This window comes from Pipistrellus kuhlii, unplaced genomic scaffold (assembly GCF_014108245.1).
Source record: "Pipistrellus kuhlii isolate mPipKuh1 unplaced genomic scaffold, mPipKuh1.p scaffold_m20_p_7, whole genome shotgun sequence".
Classification (NCBI taxonomy): domain Eukaryota; kingdom Metazoa; phylum Chordata; class Mammalia; order Chiroptera; family Vespertilionidae; genus Pipistrellus; species Pipistrellus kuhlii.
This window is the reverse complement of record NW_023425573.1, coordinates 12415004-12434363: the sequence shown is the minus strand read 5'-3', so window position 1 is coordinate 12434363 and position 19360 is coordinate 12415004. Positions and strand designations below refer to the sequence as shown.

Below are 19360 nucleotides of genomic sequence, written 5' to 3'. Positions count from 1 at the left end.
CACCCTGCCTCCCGGCTGCCCTTGGACCGCACAGCTGTGGCCGCACCTCGGGCCTCAGCCACCCCTGTACCCGGATAGCTCCTCTGAGGATTCTGTAAGTGCCTGGGCAGCCCGAGGCCTCCTAGGCCCTCCTCCCGCTGGCTCTCGGGTACATGTGCCCCTGCTTTGGGCTTTCTCTCCTCTCTCCCCCTTCCCAGCTGGGGCTGCAGTCATCTGCCCTGCACCTGCCTCGCCACAAGCCTGCGAGCTCCTTAGGAGTGGGTGCTGTGGGACATTCGGCACTGTGCACAGGTCAAGCACGGTGTCTGAGCGGCTGTTGGAAACTTAACACTTATCCTCAGGGGTCCAGAATCGTTCTGTAGCGGCGACAGAAGTACCATGCAGACCAAAGTCTTCCTAAAATGTGGAGCATTTCTTTGGCGCCACGGGGAGGAAAGCAGTGACAAGGTCGATGGGCGCTCATTGAAAAACACACTTACACCAAAAGGAGCAGAGCCACCGTCATTTGTAATATTTACTAAATGCGGGCGTACACTTTGAACCGGCTGATCATATCATACAGGGATTCATGTCCTTTAGCTACTCCAACATTATCTCACTGAAAATCACCCACCGACATGCAGAGACATACATGCAGTTGTGTGACTGTCCTCAGTGCTAAACACTGACATGTTCTTCCGTGTGCCTCCCTCCCTCTCCCCGGCTGCCGGACTGTTTCTTCCTCCAGCAGAGCTCACAAGGCCCTCAGCAGACAGTTCCTACGATGGGGAAACTGCCGAGGCCAAACACAAGACAAGTAACAATGAGAGAATCCACGGAAGACAGAGAAAGGGAACCTTTGAAGAAGGTATAAGAACGGAGTGTTCTTGCTAAAATGTGATCGTAGGATCGCAGTAAAAGCCCGAGACAGGGCACTGCTCAGCTGAATGCAGAAGGTTGCCTGTCTACACAACGCCTCGGAACGCACTCAGGTTTGCTCCCAAACCCGCAGGAAACGCCGAACGGTTATTCTTGGAGTCCAATGAATGGCAGGAGCCCATGTGTGGAGGAAGAAAAGGAACAGAGTGACTTCAAAGCATGTATGTTTGCCTCCGCTTTGAGTCAACCTCTGTAGTTCCTACACCACACAATCCAGAGTGAGGGATGTTTCCAGCGAGGGCCAGAACCTGCCTTGGGCACTTCCTGCTGCCTCTGTACCAGTTAGATCTTATCAGCATGTGTTTTTAGAAGTATTCCACTAAAACCAAATAAACCATGCAAGTATGGAAAATCTAGAAGCCAAATGGAAGCCATCTCCTTTGTCCCTACGGAGACCAAAGAGCATTTTGGTCCCAGACAACATTTCTGTCCCATGGTGAGGGGCTTCCTAAGGCAGTGGTCGGCAAACCGAGGCTTGAGAGCCACCTGCGGCTCTTTGGCCCCTTGAGTATGGCTCTTCCACAAAATATCATGGCCTGGGTGAGTCTATTTTGAAGAAGTGGCGTTAGAAATTTAAATTTAAAACATTTGGCTCTCAAAAGAAATGTCAATCGTTGTACTGTTGATATTTGGCTCTGTGGACTAATGAGTCTAAGGTATTATACAATCCCCCTCACTGACAGCATAGCTAGCGTTGTCAAGGTCTCTGTTGGAATAATAATTCCAGACTGAGCAAAGAATTCTATCAAAACTCAATTACCACATTAAAACACTCCGTCACGTGTTCCCTCAAGATTCACAACTTTCCATTTCTGAGGAGAGAACAGATTTAAGGAGATCTTTTTCAAAGTGGAGCTGGTGGAGGGAATATTTGTGGAGAGGCACTGATCAAAGACAATTCACTGGGTAGACACGAATACGGCAAAACTTACCGCATATGCGGGAGCGATGAGTATTAAAGAGACATCTCCGAATAAACTCCACAAATCCATGGGGCCCTGATGGTTTACACACCAAAGGTGGCATCACCTAAAGGAAATCTCTAAGGTCAACTAGCAATTAACTGAAAGGCTTTGATTAAAAATGCTATCGACTGCTTTTATATCGCACCGGTTCCTGCTTATTATATTTCTTGGGCTAAGGAGGTGCCAAGACATTAAACTGTCAATAATCTGTTAATACCGGACTGGGACACTCCCTCTTCCTGGATCTGCAGGCAAAGTTCCTCAAGCCAAGTACCTGCTTGGCTCATGCAAATCCCCCAATAGGGAAAGCATTTCTCTATGACCTCCCGGATTACATGCCTAGGAGTGTTAAAAAAACAGGACAAAAATATTTGGATAATAAATGCGTTTTCAGAGGAGTTAAACTAACATTTGTTTTCCTAAGCAATTGCTGAAGGGATGGGGAAATGTGTCCTGGAGTCCGACTCTCTTCCTAAGCCATATTTAACAGTTTCTAAATTGAATGTAATAAACACTTTACGAAGAGAAATGAGGAGTTATTTAAAGGGAGGCTCATAGGTCCCTGCCAATCAGCATCTGGACAGCAGTTATACGTCGGGGCGGGAGGGGGGGGGGGGCTTTTAATGAATTTAATAGAGAAAAGCACTTTAATTAAATGCTGTCAAAGTGGATTGTATTAATGACTGCACACAGAGGAATTTCGAGCGGGCCAAGTTTATTTAGCAAAGAGGAACGGGGCTTTCAAAGCCTGCAAGTATTTATGTTTCCGCAGTTGCCGTACATCTAGAAGATGATGGTGGTGCCAAATAAAAGCGTTGAGTTATTAGATATGATTTTATTTATTGTGTATTATTAAAGCCTTCAAGGCCTCAGGGGAGTGAGTTTCATTTGCAAAATGAAAACTCCGAGTCTGATCTGAAAGGGTTAAGGAGAGAGAATATCGGCCCCCCGTTTTTCCGCGGCCTGAGTGGCTACCAGGGAGGACCCTGCCCCGGGTCAGCCAGTCAGCATGCACTTCCCTGCACCGCAGTGGCAAAGCGATCGATGACAGTATTTCTTCTAAGACTTTTTCTCCTGGTGTTTGTCTTTCGCAGTGATTTGCCACCAGGCATAATTCATTCTATTACACGTAGCAATAAGTTGAAAAATGACCAAAGCTCCTAAAAATCTCCATGAAAATTTGGCTGCCATAACTTTCTTAATGGAAAACACGGGCAGTGCACGCTTGGACAAAGGAAAAGGCATGGGGTGTCTGACTTGGGGCAAATGGGAAGAGAAGACAGGGCTTCTCCAGGATCCTCTAGTCAGAGGGAGACCAGGGAACAAGCCTATTATTAACGCTCATGTTTTAAAAATAAACAAAGAAAGTATGAGCCTTAATGCAGGAAAGCTGTAAAGGATTGAAAAGCTGGTCTGGCTGGAAAATCCTATGTGTGTGTTAAAATGATATTCTCTACCGTTTGTAAAAATGTAATTATCCATGATATGCTATTATCCATGATATGCTGCAAGGGCAGGGAATTGCAAGCGAAGGCACAGCGAGCCGAGGTCTCACGTCCCTGCCACCGCCATGTCTGTGCGATTACAAACCACAGCCATGACTTACCACATCCTTTTCGCAGTTATACATACATACATATACACATACACACACTTCTTCGGTCTGTCTTTAGATTTTAATTCAAACCATGAGGAAGGGGGGTGGCGAGGAGGGAAACGTGAGGATGGAGGAAAAACGCAAAACACAAAGCCCGGCACCTATTTCCTCTTGAGAGCAGGGTAGTGGTCGCACATAGAGACTTTCAACTTCCTAAATAAATAATCTGATTTTTAATACCCCCCATCCTAATTATTTATTAATGTCATATGTCTGGTCTGTGTCTTTGTAGTTCTGGGATTTACAAGCAACTCCGCTTTTTCCCGTCTGTGCCAAGATGTTTCAGACTCATCTCTGAAACGATGCAAATGCAGTTTTGAACATGATATCAGATAGGAACTCATTCCATGAGCACTCTCTCTGTGAGGAAGGACACCACAGGACACAGATGACATTGCATGTGCATGCGGTGTCCTCTGTAACTCAGCTCCATGTAAGCGCATGTGTAAAGAGCATGGAAGTCCAGCTAGTGTGTCTGTCCGAGGGGCTCAAAAGACAGTGGTTGGTTTCTTGCAAATAGCATGTTAAGGAAACATCTCTCCTGGTACATCAGTAGCTCTGCTATGAAGATAGATCAAAGGATCGTCAGTTGCTAGAACATACCGGTGCATCTGATCCAGATTATGTTTTACAAGTCGAAGAGTCTGTCAATGTGCTGCTCTCCTTTCATTACCGAGGCAGTGACTATATTAACTCCCGGCACAGCCTGCTTAACCACTCCGGCTCTAGCTCTTTGGGAGGCTTTTGTTCCACGTGAAGTGTAAACTCAAACAGGGATTTCTCTCAAACATCTACCCCTAGATTATACCGACATACAAATAGTCGGCATTTGTCCACCATTATTCGTTCCCACTCTTCTGTTACCACACTCTTTGATGTACACAGTCATAAAACTGAAATGAGAGAAATTTATACTTGAAAAGTACTTGCATGTGGATATTGCATGTCTACAGTATAGCACATGTTAGCACATTCTATTCACTTAGATCCCAAGAGAAATAGGAAGGTTATGCCGGGACCGGTTTGGCTCAATGGATAGAGCGTCGGCTTGGGGACTGAAGGGCCCCGGGTTCGATTCCAGTAAAGGGCATGTACCTTGGTTGTGGGCATATCCCCAGTAGGGGGTGTGCAAGAGGCAGCTCATCGATGACTCTCTCTCATTGATGTTTCTAACTCTCTTATCTCTCTCCCTTACTCTCTGTACAAAAATCAATAAAATATATTTTTAAAAAAAAAGAAATAGGAAGGCCTTTCCATGTCTACATATATTCATCTTTAAGAGGTCACATCATAGATTTTAGCTCCCCAAGCTCAGAGTTCTTTTTAAAAAAGAATTGACTTTCCCTTCTGAAGTGTACTGTCTGGGTTCAGGTTAGCATATTTTTTAAAGTTCTGCTAAAATAACTGGTTTCCCATTTTCTACCCAGAGTCTTCAAATCTCTTGGGTGTTTGGCGCTAGGAAATCACAGACTAGGAACTCATGATTCTACATGGTTCCGATTCTGCAAAAGGAATCTAACCAGCCACTTAAGTCCGATGTGTAGGTCACATACAGAAAGACACACAGAGACAGGCTTCCTTGAACGTGAAAAAACAGAGGTAAAGGAAGGGAAAGCATGAAGGGGGAAGAGGAGAAACAACTGTCTAAAAACCATGTTGACACCCATGTGATCACGTGAGCGGGAATGCCCGTTCAGTTCTGGGAACACCTGACCTTTCTCTCATTCAGTGGTTTCCAGCATATTTTCTTTATAATAAATAAATAAATGGATATCCACAGAGCTTCAAAAAACGTTCAATGGAGTCTATTCAGTGTTGTGCTGGCAATGTCTAACAGCTGGCTCTCTGGAGAAAAAAGCCCTGATCATTTGCCGATTTCTGTCCTGAGAATAATCCCAGCATGGCTAATGGAATTCTACCGACGGTGTAGCACTTCCCGACCTGCCTGCAGCGCGGGGTTCCAGGGCCTGTGCAAACGGACCCCAGCACACACAGCCTGCTGTACCATGGGAGATGCACCCCTCCTAAGCCTCCAGCCCCGCTCCCCGGGCAGCCTTTGCTCTCCCTGATTTCCCTGTCATTCCCCCAGCCCCATCATGAGGAGGATGACCCTGATGGGGGATATAATTCCAGAAAAGAGTCCATATAGAAGGTGAGGGGTTATATGACTTGCCGTGAATTAGATCTTGATACAACCTGTGAAGGAATTGAACTTGTGACCTTAGAGCTGTCAAGTCTATCTACTTTGCTTGATCTCCCATTTCTGGGGTTAAACCGAGTAAAGGACTTTGGCTGTCTTCCCTTAATTGAAAGTGTGCTTTTCTATCATTACAAGGGGAAGTTCCAGACTTCAGCTTAATAGAAATCAGCAGCAGTTTTCAGCTACATTAGATTTCCACACTAAACAGAAACAGCTGAAGAAGCCCCAGTAGGTAGGTTGGCCTCCGATCGTTTAAAACTCAGTGCCTGACTCTCTCCTGCAATTGTCATAACCATCAGTCTTAAGACAATCCACTGGACCTCTCTGAGCCCATATGAGGTGTTCGTTAGCTATTATTTTGCTGACAATTTCCCCCCCCCCCAAATGCATTTAATCCCAGGAGCAATGTCATACTACACTCATATTTAAGAAAATCCTAGTCATCTATGTTGAATGTGCTTAAATAATTATAATCAGAAAGATCTGCATACATAACACACATTTATGTCTGTGTCTGCCATTCTGTAAGACACCACAATTTTTTCTAAAATTAAAATCAAATGGGTGTATTGATCACCAGGCTCTTAATCCCACGCACGGAGCCACAACTTATGCATTTGCTGTGAACCGCATTTCAAATGATTGGTTACCATCCATCGCAAAACTTGCAAATGGTTGACTTTTTTCTTTGGTTGTTAGTGGGTTAGAGCTGCTTCTATATTCCTCCTATAAAGACACTATTGATACATGCTTCCTCTCCTCCTTACCTGCATTTGTGATAGGATAGGGGGTAGCATGGTGCTGATGCCAGAAACTGAGTCACGTACATGATAACCACCCGCTATTCTTTTCAGTGTAGAGGACCAGTATGAGTGTCCGAGGACCGTGGTCGGCAAACTGTGGCTCATGAGCTATATGTGGCTCTTTGGCCTCTTAAGTGTGGCTCTTCCACAAAATATCCGGCATGGGCAAATCTATTAGAAGAAGTTGAAGTTTAAAATATGTGACTCTCAAAAGAAAGTTCAATCACTGTCCTGATAATATTTGGCTCTGTTGACTAATGAGTTTGCCGACCACTGGTCTAGGATCATAGTGAATTAAACATCTTTGCTCAACCTACACAATTTAACCAACAGTTGCAGAAGTCTGTATTCACTACTCTGATAGCAACACAAGCCAGAGACTCTCTCTTTCCACCTGTCCAAGCCCATTGGAGGCCAGTGAAGAGCTGCTGGTGGGCGGGTACTTGTTTAATGTTGGACCAATGCGATTCAAACATTGTCATGAGTGACATTTGGACAACCCTGTGGATCCTAATGTGTTGAGAAGGGCAGCGGAAGTCCTAGAGATTATCCACAAGCTGAGTGGCCTTTTTGCTTTTTCAAGCTAAAACCATTTTTTTTTTAAAGTACCAACCCATTTTTGTCATATCCAATGCATTTTATTATGCCTAAGAGGGATTTTATTCAGAGCTCAGAAGAAAAGTTATCACTTTTAAATAACATATAATGCCTTTTAAAAGAGCTTGGAAATGTAGAAAGGTCAGATGAAACTAGACAGCTCTGAATTTTTCAAATCTGACTCCGAACAGTTGCACAACATGCACCTGATGGAGGTGAGATGCCCTCCCACCTCTCACCAGGATACAGCTACCCTTTCTCAAGCGCCTTCTATGCAGCCACCTGCTGTGTAAGCCTGGAGAGCTGGGGTTGCTGTCACTATTTCCACAAAGCGGAAGTGGCCTCTGCAAGACCACAGAGCTCCCATTCCAGTGGTGCCCAAACCCAGGTCTTCCGAAGGCCTCGCACTCGCTCCTCATTACCCAGGCTCCTCCTTGGGCTTCTGGCCGGCTATGGTGCCCATCTACTTTGACCATTTACATCACTTGTGTTAAAAAGGAAGGAGGAGGGGAGGTCAGAGATCTAATCTTCATTAGGATATTGTACTTTCCATTAAAATATTTTTGCCCAGCCGGTGTGGCTCAGTGGTTGAGTGTCAACCTATGAACCAGGAGATGGAGTTTCTATTCCCAGTCAGGGCACGTGCCCGGGTTACAGGTTCAATCCCTGGTGAAGGGCATGCAGGAGGCAAGCTATTGATGGTTCTCTCTCATCATTGATGTTTCTCTCTTTCCCTCTCCCTTCCTCTCTGAAATGAATAATAGTATTAAAAAATACATTTTTTAATCTGGCACTCCAAAATCTTATAAAAATGGCTGTACTCATGCGGATTTGTGGGCCAGTTTTGCCAGTTGCATCATTCCCAGCACGCAGCCCCATCCATCTCAGAAAAGCAACGAGGACGGAGCGTCAGAGCTGGCCTCACGCCCTGTTTCACCTGCGATCTTCTCTCAGGTTTACAGACTCCGGCGATCAAGCCCGAATCAAAGCCTGTGCAGTTAGCGCCCCTGCTCTGAGCAGCCAAGTGATGGGACTTCATCCACGTGGGGAAACCCTTCTGTGCAGATGGGCGGCTCCGTTTCTTCCTCAAAGACAACAAATTCCCCAAAGCCAAAGCCCCCTGAGAGAGAAGCCTCTGGTAGAGAACGTGAGGAGGAGCCGGGAAGCAGGTTCCCTGGTCCCAGAACACTGCGAGTGTATTTTTCTGGCACAGCCGCTCCCTCAGAGAGGGGCCAATTCACACACCTGACCCTCCACGGGCCACACACGGCTTTACCAACACACGCGCCAGGAGCTAGGTGGTTCGGTTCAAGGGTTTGGTCAAGTACTAACAATAAATTAACCCATAACCCCAGGGCCAAGGAATCGGGTAGCTACTTAGAGAGGTCACCCTGGGTGGAAAGAATGAACATGACCAGGATTTGAAAAGCAGTGTTTGTCTGTGTGGCCAGAGAGCAATTAGGGGTGAAAGAAATAGACATACTTATCTGTTTCCCATCAAAGCCATCTTTTCAGTGCCAATCACTAATCTGCATATGCAATTTTTTTAGAACTATGTGAATCTCCTGGGATTCTGTAGTATAGCCTCAGAAGGTCTGTTTGATTCAAATAGCCTTCCTTCCTTCCTTCCTTCCTTCCTTCCTTCCTTCCTTCCTTCCTTCCTTCCTTCCTTCCAGAGAATATCAACTCTGAGAGGCTCAGCGTGTTTTAAAGATATTACCCAGTGCCTTCTGGAAACACTAGAAAAACTGAAGCAAAGAGGTGCCGCCCAAAGTCATAATCAGAGAAAGAAACAGAACCTATGGAATTCACTAACTCACAGTGGAATTCTAGATTAAGGCAAGGTAATACGAGGGAAAATGGAAGCTTGTTTTAAAAAATATTTCTAAGTGAATAAAGGGGAAAACTGCTCAAAATATGTGTGAAACCCTACCTGTTTTATTCACCAAGACACACGTGGTGCCCAGAATAATAGGGGGCACACTGAAGGAGCTCAACAAATATTTGTTAAAGAAATAAGGAAAGATGTGAGAATAAGAATGGCCAGTCTTCTCCATCACATCTGTAACTTGAGGCCTGAAAACAGTTTTTCCATCAATATTAATCATCGTTGCCAGAAGCCAGACTTTGCTAGACATCTATAGGAGTATTTAAGGGGATGCATTTTGGTTCTCCCAGATGAAATGTGACAGGGCCCCACAATTGCCTTAATTTCAGTTCAAGCTTATTTTGTTGTTTTTGTGAGTAGGGGGAAGGAAGGCCGCGTTCAAATGCATAACTTAGATTCTCTCTTCATTTTGCCTCTCTCTTTCCCAACTTGCTCCCTATTGCTCATATTTCATCAGTTTGCCCCTCACAAAATGTATTAGCCAGTACCCTCTGTTTATTCAGGATTTTTGTTTTGTTTTGTTTTTTAAAGTGTTTCAGATTATTGAAAAGAAAGAAAAAAAACGCAGGAGTGAGGTAGAGAAGGAAGAAAGAACAAAAAGAGGGAAGGGAAGGGGTGGGAGGTTGGAGGAAAGCAGGGAGGGACGGAAGAAAGGACAACAAAGCTTTATGTTCGAGGTATTATGTGTATGTGTTTGATATTGTTTTCCTATCAGAATATCAAGAAAAGGCCAATGTGTGAAAGTTTATATGTGGCTTCATCTGATGTCAGAAGGAAAAAAGACCCCCCAAAAAAGTGTATGAAAAGCACCCTGCTGTCCCCAAACTTTTTAAACCAGACATAAAGCAGATAATGCACATGGATGATTTTAGTGATTCCTGAGCCCTGGGCAGTGAAGGCCCCTGTGCCATGGAGGAGTATTTGAACGATGTCAACGGCACAGCCCATCCTGATTCTCGCCTTTGTCTGGAGAGCAGCATTGGCTAAAACACCTTCCATTCCGTTTCAGGTTCTAAAAACCAATGAATATATCAGTAACCCACAGTGTCAGGTAGAGGGGTCATGCTGCACCTCAGAAATGCAAAATATCTTAATCACACTATTCTTTCCAGCCGCACAGCAACAGGAGAGCAAGGTCCTGTGTGTCCTCACAGGGCAGGACTGACGGGGAGAAGGGGAGCTGGGCTGACTGACATTCTGTCCCCCGCTCCCAGCCAGCCCTGGTGTTTAGTTTGGAGGGAGGCATGTTGTGAAAGTTCAGTCCGGAGAGCTCAGCTTGGTGAAAGCACTGGAACAAATCCACCAAGAACAAGAAGCAGAGAGCTAACTCCAATTACCGACATGATAAGCCTAGTAAAATGCTGACCCCACTTTAGGGAAATAAACAAGCAGACCCAGAACATGACCATAAAATTCTAAGCTTACTTCCTTTCAGTACCGACAGCACAATGCCTGAACACATGGACGTACATGATACATGTTTTTCTCTAAAAATGCAATAAAATAAAACTTTAGATACACGTGAAACTGAAAAATCGCCCTAGGCATTGGTTTCCTTCTGCTCACATGTTCACAGCACTTTACATTAAAAAAAATTATATAAATCTCCCTTAATATGAGAATTTTATATTAGACTTCTCATTCATACCCACAAGCATCCACCATGGTAAGTGCAGGGTCCTAGGAGCCAAGTTCAATGATATGGCCCTAATTTCCGGCCCAAGGGCAGCCCATTAACATGTTATGTACAGGTGGTCTACAGCCACTTAGCTTTCTACTTCTCGGGATATTGTTCCAACATTCTTCCCAACAGAACTCTACCTTTGGAGGCAGTGCTTTCCAAAGGAAGCATTCACCGGACTGGTTGGGAATTAAAGGCCAAGAAAGTTTCCCTTCGTGGGCTAAGGTGGGCCAGTCCATTTCCTTCTTATTATAAGAATTTAAAGTAGGAAATATGGGTTGGGCAGCAGACAAAGACAGAGGTAAGTTATGAGGTAGAGCAAAGGTCATGGGTAGCCCAAGGGGACAGAATTATAATGCAGAGAAACTACGAGTATAAGAGAAGGTACAAGGTAGACAGAGGTGCAGAGTAAACGGGAAATCTGACGACAGTGAGAAGAAAAGCTGGAGTAGAAAGAAGCTGACATGAGTTGGAGGTATGTTATGTCTAAGCAAACGAGAGGGCGCCATGGAGGAGGCAGCAGGTCAATGATTCTCTCTCATCACTGATGTTTCTCTCTCTCCTTCTCCCCTCCTCTCTGAAATCAATAAAAATATAGGCTTTTTAAAAACTTTCTTACATACCTAACAGCTCTGCATACCACAGGCAGCTGACAGCAGTGCTCCGGGCTGCGGGGGCTGCAGGCTGACAGTCTGCCCAGCGCCCGGCAGAAGGCAGACACCGAGGCAGTCTGATGTGGAGTGAGGTCTCCCTTGGAGCCGTTACTTCACTTCTCTAAGGGTCAGTGTCTCACATGTAAAGGTACATAAAGACCACCCTCCCCTTGGCTTTTCACAAGGTTTGAGGAAAATAAGACGTAAAAGTCTCACAGGTTGGAAGCCTGGCTCCCCAAAAGGCCAGCTTCTGTGGGACGGAAGACCCACCATCGTCACCACCAATACTTTTAGTTCTGGGGTTTGTACAGGAAGAGCCAGGAACAGGCCTCAGTGGTCACTCTGCTTTTTCTCCTACCATGATGGCAAGTCACGGTGTGCCCATCCCAGGGCCCCGCCCCAGCACCTGGCGTTGGTGGACAGAGAGGTCTTGGTTTGGGGGTTGAGGGGTGTCCTGTGTATTGAGGGATATTTGAGCTCCTTCCTAGCCTCCACCCAGTAGATACCAGTAGCATCTCCAAGTTATGATGACCCCAAGATGTCTCCAGACTCTGTCAGTATCCATGGGGTCAAGAGAACCTGGCTGAGAACCTGGTGATTGCAGTGGCAGGGAATGTGGGTTGGAACGTGCTGCGGATCCCCCCAGAGGGCCGCCATGGGCCGAGCGGGGCACACCCGCCGGCGGCTGTCACCACCAGGTCTCACATTCCTCCTCGGTGTACGGCATGGAATTTTAAAACAAGGACTTGTCAGGAAACCACACAGCAGCAAGGCCAGAATTCCTGTGCTTACAAAATAAGCCATGGAAACGCTTTGGTGGAAATATAATAAAGCCATAAAGCACGGGCTTCACAGACACAAACCACTTGGCCAAGGCTCCCCAACCAGGCCCACGCAGTGACCTAGTCCTCCAAGCACGGTGGGTGCCTCTCCCTGCCTCTCCCTGCCCCTCCCTGCCTCTCTCTGCCCCTCCCTGCCCCTCCCTGTCTCTCCCAGCCCCTCCCTGCCTCTCCCAGCCCCTCCCTGCCTCTCCAGGCCTCTCTCTGCTCCTCCCTGCCCCTCCCTGCCTCTCCAGTGAAGAAAGTGTGGTCAGAGGCATCAGATGCCAGTGCCTGCCTTTTCATTCAGTGGGCGATTTTGCCTTGGGGCGAGGCTCAGGTCTCTGCTCCAGTTTTTCCCATTGAAAAATACCCAGACTGGTCAATCTCCGAGGGAAGGCGGGGGAGGGTGGGTGGGAAGAGACCTATCAAAGACCTTGTATGCATACATGCATAACCTATGGACACAGACAATAGGGGGGTGAAGGCCTGGTGTGGGGGGCTAGAAGGAGTAAATGGAGGGGAAAAGGGGACATATGTAATACTTTCAACAATAAAGAGTTTTTTAAAAATGCAGTTGGTAATAACGAACACTCGGACCTGTCTGATTTTTTATCCTCACTTGAGGAATCCATTCGCTACAGGGCCTCAGGTCATAATAACCAGCAGGGAGAAAATCACCGCAACCACAAGAAACAATTGTGTCTCCAACTGTTGGCCTGAAAAACGGAACTTGTTTCATCTTTGCCATGGGATGCCGTCATCTGCCTCCCCCGCTGGCTCACTGAGCTGGCCTCCTCTGTGCTCCACCCGCATGGACAGAGCACTCTGCATGTGAGCAGCGCACAGCCCCGCCCTCTCCTGCCGTCCCCGGGAGGCGCCCACTTAGGGACGTTTCCCCTACCCATCTCTCCTCCTCGTGACATTTTAATTCCGGAAGCCTACTGAATGTCTCCCTTTGGAGCCCACATTGTACATGGAAGAGTCTTCATGCTCCCCACAAACCCATTTTCACCCCCTGGGGCAGCACTGCCCCCACCATGCGCACACAGTAGAAAGGGATCTACCTCCCAATGTGTGCCCAGAGCCGGGAAGGTCCCCTTCAGCTCGGCAGGGCTTTCAACCGGGGCTTCCGAAGGGACTCAGAACCCCAACATGCAAACAGAGAAGCCACGGTTCCATCTTACCTCAAGGCCACACACCATCCGAGAGGTCGGCATCCCTGGGGAGGAGGCCACCTCACTCTCCTAGGACCCCCCCCAGTCTCTGGGGCCGACAGCACCTCTCGGGGGCCAAGCCCAGCTAGACCTCAACCAAGGCCTAGCCTCATCTTTGAGGGCAGATCCCACCCACGTGCATTTCTTGGGAAGTTTTCAAAGGATTCTGTGAGGTGTTAGGATTATAAAAATACACAGCACAACTGACTACCTGGGAAGAAGTCATGGACACGCGTGGACACGTGTGGGTGGCGAGGGTGAGCCGATGAACGAGGTGAAGGGATGTGTGTGCGTGGGCACGAGCGGGTGTGAGGGCCCTGCAGCGGCGAGGTGCGTGCGTGCCCTGCAGAGAAGGGCCAGCGCTAGCCCCGTGGTGGGATCTCCTGATTCTGTGGGCTGTTATGTGAAATCTGGATTTGATGTGAAATCTTCTGTTTTTTTTAAAACGTGGGCTTTACATTTTAAAACCCTTCATGGACTTCAAAAAGGAAACACAGCTGTAGGCAACATAAGCCTATAAATTTGTGAGCTATTTGCAAACAAGCAGCGGGAAAAACGTCCCCTCTTCCCGGAGGAGAGGGGCCCTGACCTGAGGTGCGTCCCAGTCGCAGAAGGTGCTGACGGGAGAGGGGTCGCTCCCACACAGCAGGAAGGTGGGGAACTACACACAATGTCCCTGCCTCATGGCCTCACTAAGGAAACACAGAGAGGTGTGCCCTGACTACTTAAAGAAATGGAAGTGGCAGCCTTCTGTGACCACCATGAGGCAGACTTCCTGCATTTTAAGGCGCTACATATAGCAGAAACTCTCATCATCACTGATTTCGCCGGAGCGAACCATTTAATAATGGTGCCTTTTTGGCCTAATGAAACAATAGGTAACATCCTCCAACCAATATTATGCTACACATGAATTTTAAAATTCCCAAAATATGTAAGCTATCCTATCTCCTTAAAATTTTCCTTGGTATAAGAATACAAGTAGACAAAACTGGTTTGGCTCAGTGGATAGAGCATTAGTCTGCAGACCAGTCTGCGGACTGAAAGATCCCAGGTTCGATTCCGGTCAAAGGCATGTACCTTGGTTGTGGGCACATCCCCAGTAGGGGGTGTGCAGTAGGCAGCTGGTCGATAATTCTCTCTCATCGATGTTTCTAACTCTCTCTCCTTCTCTCTTCCTCTCTGTAAAAAAAAAAAAAAAATCAATAAAATATATTTTAAAAAAAGAAAAAGAATATAAGTGAATCCCAGTCTGTGTTCCATGGCTTACCTTTTGGACAATAACAGACATTGTTTAGAGGTTTGGGGTCTTTCTGAATACAGTCCCTCCCAAGTCACAGAGGCTGTGCCAAGAGCCTTCTCCAGACTCAAGAGCTCCAATTATTTTTCATATCAAGACTCTAATAAATAATTAATGCAAAACTTTGTATTTTGCAGCATTCAAATCAGTGCGACTCAGAGATAGGCACAATGTAAAAGAAAAGGTGATAAATTTGAAGAGTTTCAGAGTAGTTTTGGGTTCAAAGTCAATGGCTAAGGTTAAGTCAATGTAGAAAAAAATTACCCAATCTGTAAACTCTGTAGCTAAGATCTGAGTGATGGGAATAACCTCTTATACAATAAAAAATATATATATATATCTCAGTGATATCAGCAGTTAATGTTAATAGCCACAAAGTGCTTAAAACTGAAAATAAAGAGTTACAGATTCTTAGCCATCAAGTATTGTTAGCATACTCCAGTTTTGACATACTATCATAAAAGTAATAAAACTCATAAATCAATTGGCTGTCTGCTTCAAGGATTTACTTGACTCAAGCTGCTCAGTTAAAAGGAAAAATATCACACTGAATATCTTTTAGCTCCCTACACATTAGGAACTCATAGAAATGAAAAGTTCTGGACAAAAAAATGGAGACTAAAATGTATAGGTGCCGTCATTCAAACAAAGCAAAGTTCTTAATTATAATGGAGACTAGGTTTTCAGTCTTTTTATCTCAAACGTCTCTAAATTTCCAACTTTAACATAAAAATGGGATTTAAAATGTGATGCTGCCAATGTCTAGAATAAAACAGCTGTTCACTGCTGGAGGGAACTAAGATGAGCCTGAGTGCAAAGTCCACACAAAGTTCCCCGAAGCCAGCCCTTGGCCTTGTGCTGGTTCAACACAGAAGTTCTGATCACAATGAGAAAACAAAGGTGATGGGAAGTTTTCTATATGACCAGATTTATAGAGTTTGTCAGATCTTTTGCCTGAGGCTATCCTTTTCATTTTTTGTTCTTAAAACTATTCTGTTTTATAAAATATATGGTTAATAAATGAGAGCTTCCCTTAAATTGTTTGTATAAATTTACTTTCATAAGCAAAATGTTAGTAAACCTATACCTATAGGTTTAATTTTAATTCCGACTAAATCTTAAAATAGGAAAACCCTGCTCTATATGAGTCAGTGTGTTGATTTAATAGGGAGGTGCTCTGGTGTGTGAATGAGGCCCGAGGCAGGAAAGGTCAAGGGAAGGAAAAGGGTGGTGGTCCTTTAGGGCAAGCCCAAGGGTTCACCTCTGAGGAATGACACCCCCCTCCCCAAGCACCACCTCAGAGCAAGTTATTAGTCCACCCGTATCACCCACAGATGCCGTGTTTACTGTGGAAGGTATGAGACTGCCTCTAGGGGCTTCTATTAATAGCTCTATGGCTCATGAGTCTAATCTATGACTTTGGAAATTGACCAATGAGAACAAGAAAGCATTGCCTGAGATGTCAATATCTGGATGAACAGTCATGTAAGCCTGAGGTCACTTCTGACTTCTCCCTCAGGCATGTAAGGGAGGACCAAGGGGCAAGAAGATAGGAAGCGTTGGAGTAGAGCATCTCACTGCATCCTTCACTACCTCTCCTGTGAGTCTTGATCAAGAAACCATTCTTCTCCTTCCTCATCTTCTCTCCCATTCTCTGCACACACATACCCAGCTGTGCACTCCTGCCTCCACCTTCGTCTTCTTGCTACACGCAGGGAGATTCAGAGGGAGACTGGGGAGGGTCAATCCCCTTTGGTGGCAGCTGGGTTGGTGGTATGGGCAGTAGCACAAATCTCACCCCGAAATAATCTGTGGGCAAAGTTCTGAGGGGTCTAACCTTGGGACCCCAGTTAAGATTTCTCCCAGAAGCTAACTGATTCTAGAGCACAGCGAGAGTCAGTACACTCAATTACTCTTAGAAAGAAATAGTTCAATGGTAGCAAAACGAAGCAACAAAGCATGCAACCCAAGTGAAGGCAGATTTCTAAAACAGAGGAAACCAAAGATGGCAAAAACGCATCTTAAAATTCCAAGACTCTCTCCATAATCCCTTCTCAGGCTTCGGTTGAGTCAGGTATTTCCTAGCTCATGGGTATATTTCTTTCTCTCAGCCTCATCACATGCTCCTGGAGTAATTTTGACTCAATTCACCGGCTACTTCGGTGTTTTCTCTTTAAAAAATGGACTGATGGGAGCTGTGAGTTACGTTTTCTGACGGGGAGATGTAATTCTGCACGAACCTCCTGCTTCCCAATCCCACAGGTAACCCGCCCTTAGGACAGACAGGGGCTGCCTCCTGCGCTGACACTCAGTCATGTTTCTCTGTGTGAGGTGTGTGCATGTGCGTGCACACTGTTCCTCCGAGGGAAGGGGGGTCCATGTCCTAGGGACACAGCGTGAGACCCCCGCTCAGCGTGGAGGGGGGCGCTGGGAGGGGGCGCTGACCTGCACTGGCTCGGGCGGCAGCTGGACCACGTGCTGCATGCGCTCGCTGTGGTGGTGCCTGGACTCCTCCTCGTAGATGACGTCCCGCTCGTGCTGGGGGAGGTTCAGGAAGCGGCGGATAGTGCACAGGTTCTCCCAGAGCGTGCGGTTCTCCGGGCTGGGGTTCTCCTTCCAGCGGAGCAGCTCGCACAGCCAGCCCTGGGGAGAGAAGGTCACTGGAGGTCACCGGAGGAGTGCAGAGAGGAGTCTGCTGGCTGCAGGCAGCACCTCCCATGTGATCACACTCTCCTGTCCAAACTGCTCCCACCAACCTGGGAGGCACCGGAAGAGTCAGCACCTCAAACCCCAACCATGGCCACTGGGTGGGTCATACCAATGCCCCAGAATTTTCACTCTTGTTCATCATCTTAGCACCTTTCCTATTACGTACATCCTCAGTTCCTTTGTACAAGATGCTCAAGCAAGATCAGTTATCCAACCCTCGGAAAAAAAGCAATTTGTGTAGGTCTACTACAATTTTTAAAATTAGCCAATTGCCTGCTGACCGAAAGGTCCCCAGTTGGATTGTGGTCAAGGGCACATGCCCAGATTGTGGGCTTGATCCCCAGTAGGGGGGGTGCAGGAGGCAGCCAATCAATGATTCGCTCTCTATCTCTGTCTCCCTTCCTAAAACTAGCCAACTGGGTGGTATCCCACCCTAAGAAAAGAGTGAAGACGAACAAATATGTATTACAAGATGGAAAATTCTACAGAGTGTGAAGAGCTCTGAATTCTCTAGGGAGAAAACAGTCTTACAATCATCAGTAACTCCACCTAACAGAAGCAAGCACCTTAGCTGGAAGGGCGGGGGGGAGGGGGGAGTGTCTATTTGCTCCACCTCTGGATGCCTGGGGTTCCAGGCCCTCTTCCCCATCACCTCCCCGCCACAGCCACCCCTGCCGGAAGGCAGGCAGCGGGCCGGGCCACACCTGCAAATGCGTGCCTCCCACCTCTGGCGCCCACATGTTCTCGCCACGGCACGAGGAAGAACATGCCATGCAAATAATGACGGAGCATATGAAAATAATACAGAGGATGCTGTCAACATCGCTCGCTGACTCGTGTCAAAATATTTTCCCCAGCCGCCTTCTAACTCATCACTCCCAAGCTACGCCGCTCATTTTAAAAGCAAGAACTGTCCCACGTCGCGCCTCCTGTGACAGAGCCAGAGTTTTCCTAGCGAGGTGCATCCGTGAACACAAAGGACTCCGTGAAAAATGGACCCCACACCTCCACCAATCTCTGTATCACCGCTGGAAGCCAACGGGCGTCCCGACACCCACCCTGAAGGCCCATACTGTATCCTGAGCCATTGTTCCTCTGACACTCCACTGTGTCTTCTGCCTTAACACCCCGTCCTCCCATTCCCCCCTCAAAAAAGAGGCAAGATTTGATTATCTCCGCTGCATCGGCCAAGACAGCAACACCAGCTGTTCGCATTGTGCAGCCTCCTCCTCGCGGCCTCCATGTTAATAACCTGATCATTCCATTTTCCCCTTCAACTGCTGGCTGCGGCGCCGCGCCGAGACAAAAACCCAGGCCCATCTGCAGCAGCTGTAGGCACTGAACTGTGAAGCCACCGGGGATTTATAAACTAATCTGTAACACAACACTGCCTTGTTTTTACAAGTGAGAGGCCACATTTGCGCAGACCTGATCTTTGCTTGCCATAAACGGGGAGCTGGGGAGAGTTAGAGGGTGAGGAAGAATGAAAGCGAGGTATCTAATCATTTCTTTGGAGGTGTTTTGCCAAGCGTTTTCATAGATTTCTTTTGTCTCCAACTCAACAGAGAGATAGGTAGGATCTCGTTGATTTTCAAGGTGCAACATTTAGGAACACTGCAGACAACATGTTTACCTCTTTCAGAAAACACCTAATTTTTTTTTTAAACCTCCCAGTCCCAACGTGTTTTCTCAAGGGTTCCTTGGTACAAAGGAAAGGATTCTTGAAATGGAAACGAAACCATCTGTGGGGGGGGGGGGGGGGGGGGGGGGGAATAAGCTATTTCCCTGTCGTTTCACAGATCTGAATGCGTCTCCAACCGAACTCTTTTCAGATCTCTCAAACAGGTATGCTTAACCTCTCCCAGGGGAGGCCACAGCCTGGAGCCCGACCATTTCACAGAGAAACAGAAACAGAAGCCTGCATCTGTTAAAGGATGGCGCTTGGAGGTGCCCG

At 46.8% G+C, this 19360-nt stretch overlaps 1 protein-coding gene across 3 annotated transcripts in view; it reads right to left on the bottom strand.

Annotated features, from left to right (window-relative positions):
* Nucleotides 1-19360, bottom strand: part of SATB2 (SATB homeobox 2) — a 168558-nt gene that overhangs the window by 15474 nt on the left and 133724 nt on the right. For all 3 annotated transcript variants that reach the window (XM_036421737.2, XM_036421742.2, XM_036421743.2), the window contains one exon: nucleotides 17143-17340. In XM_036421737.2, coding sequence (XP_036277630.1) covers nucleotides 17143-17340 — 198 coding nt within the window. The remainder of the gene's footprint in view (nucleotides 1-17142; nucleotides 17341-19360) is intronic.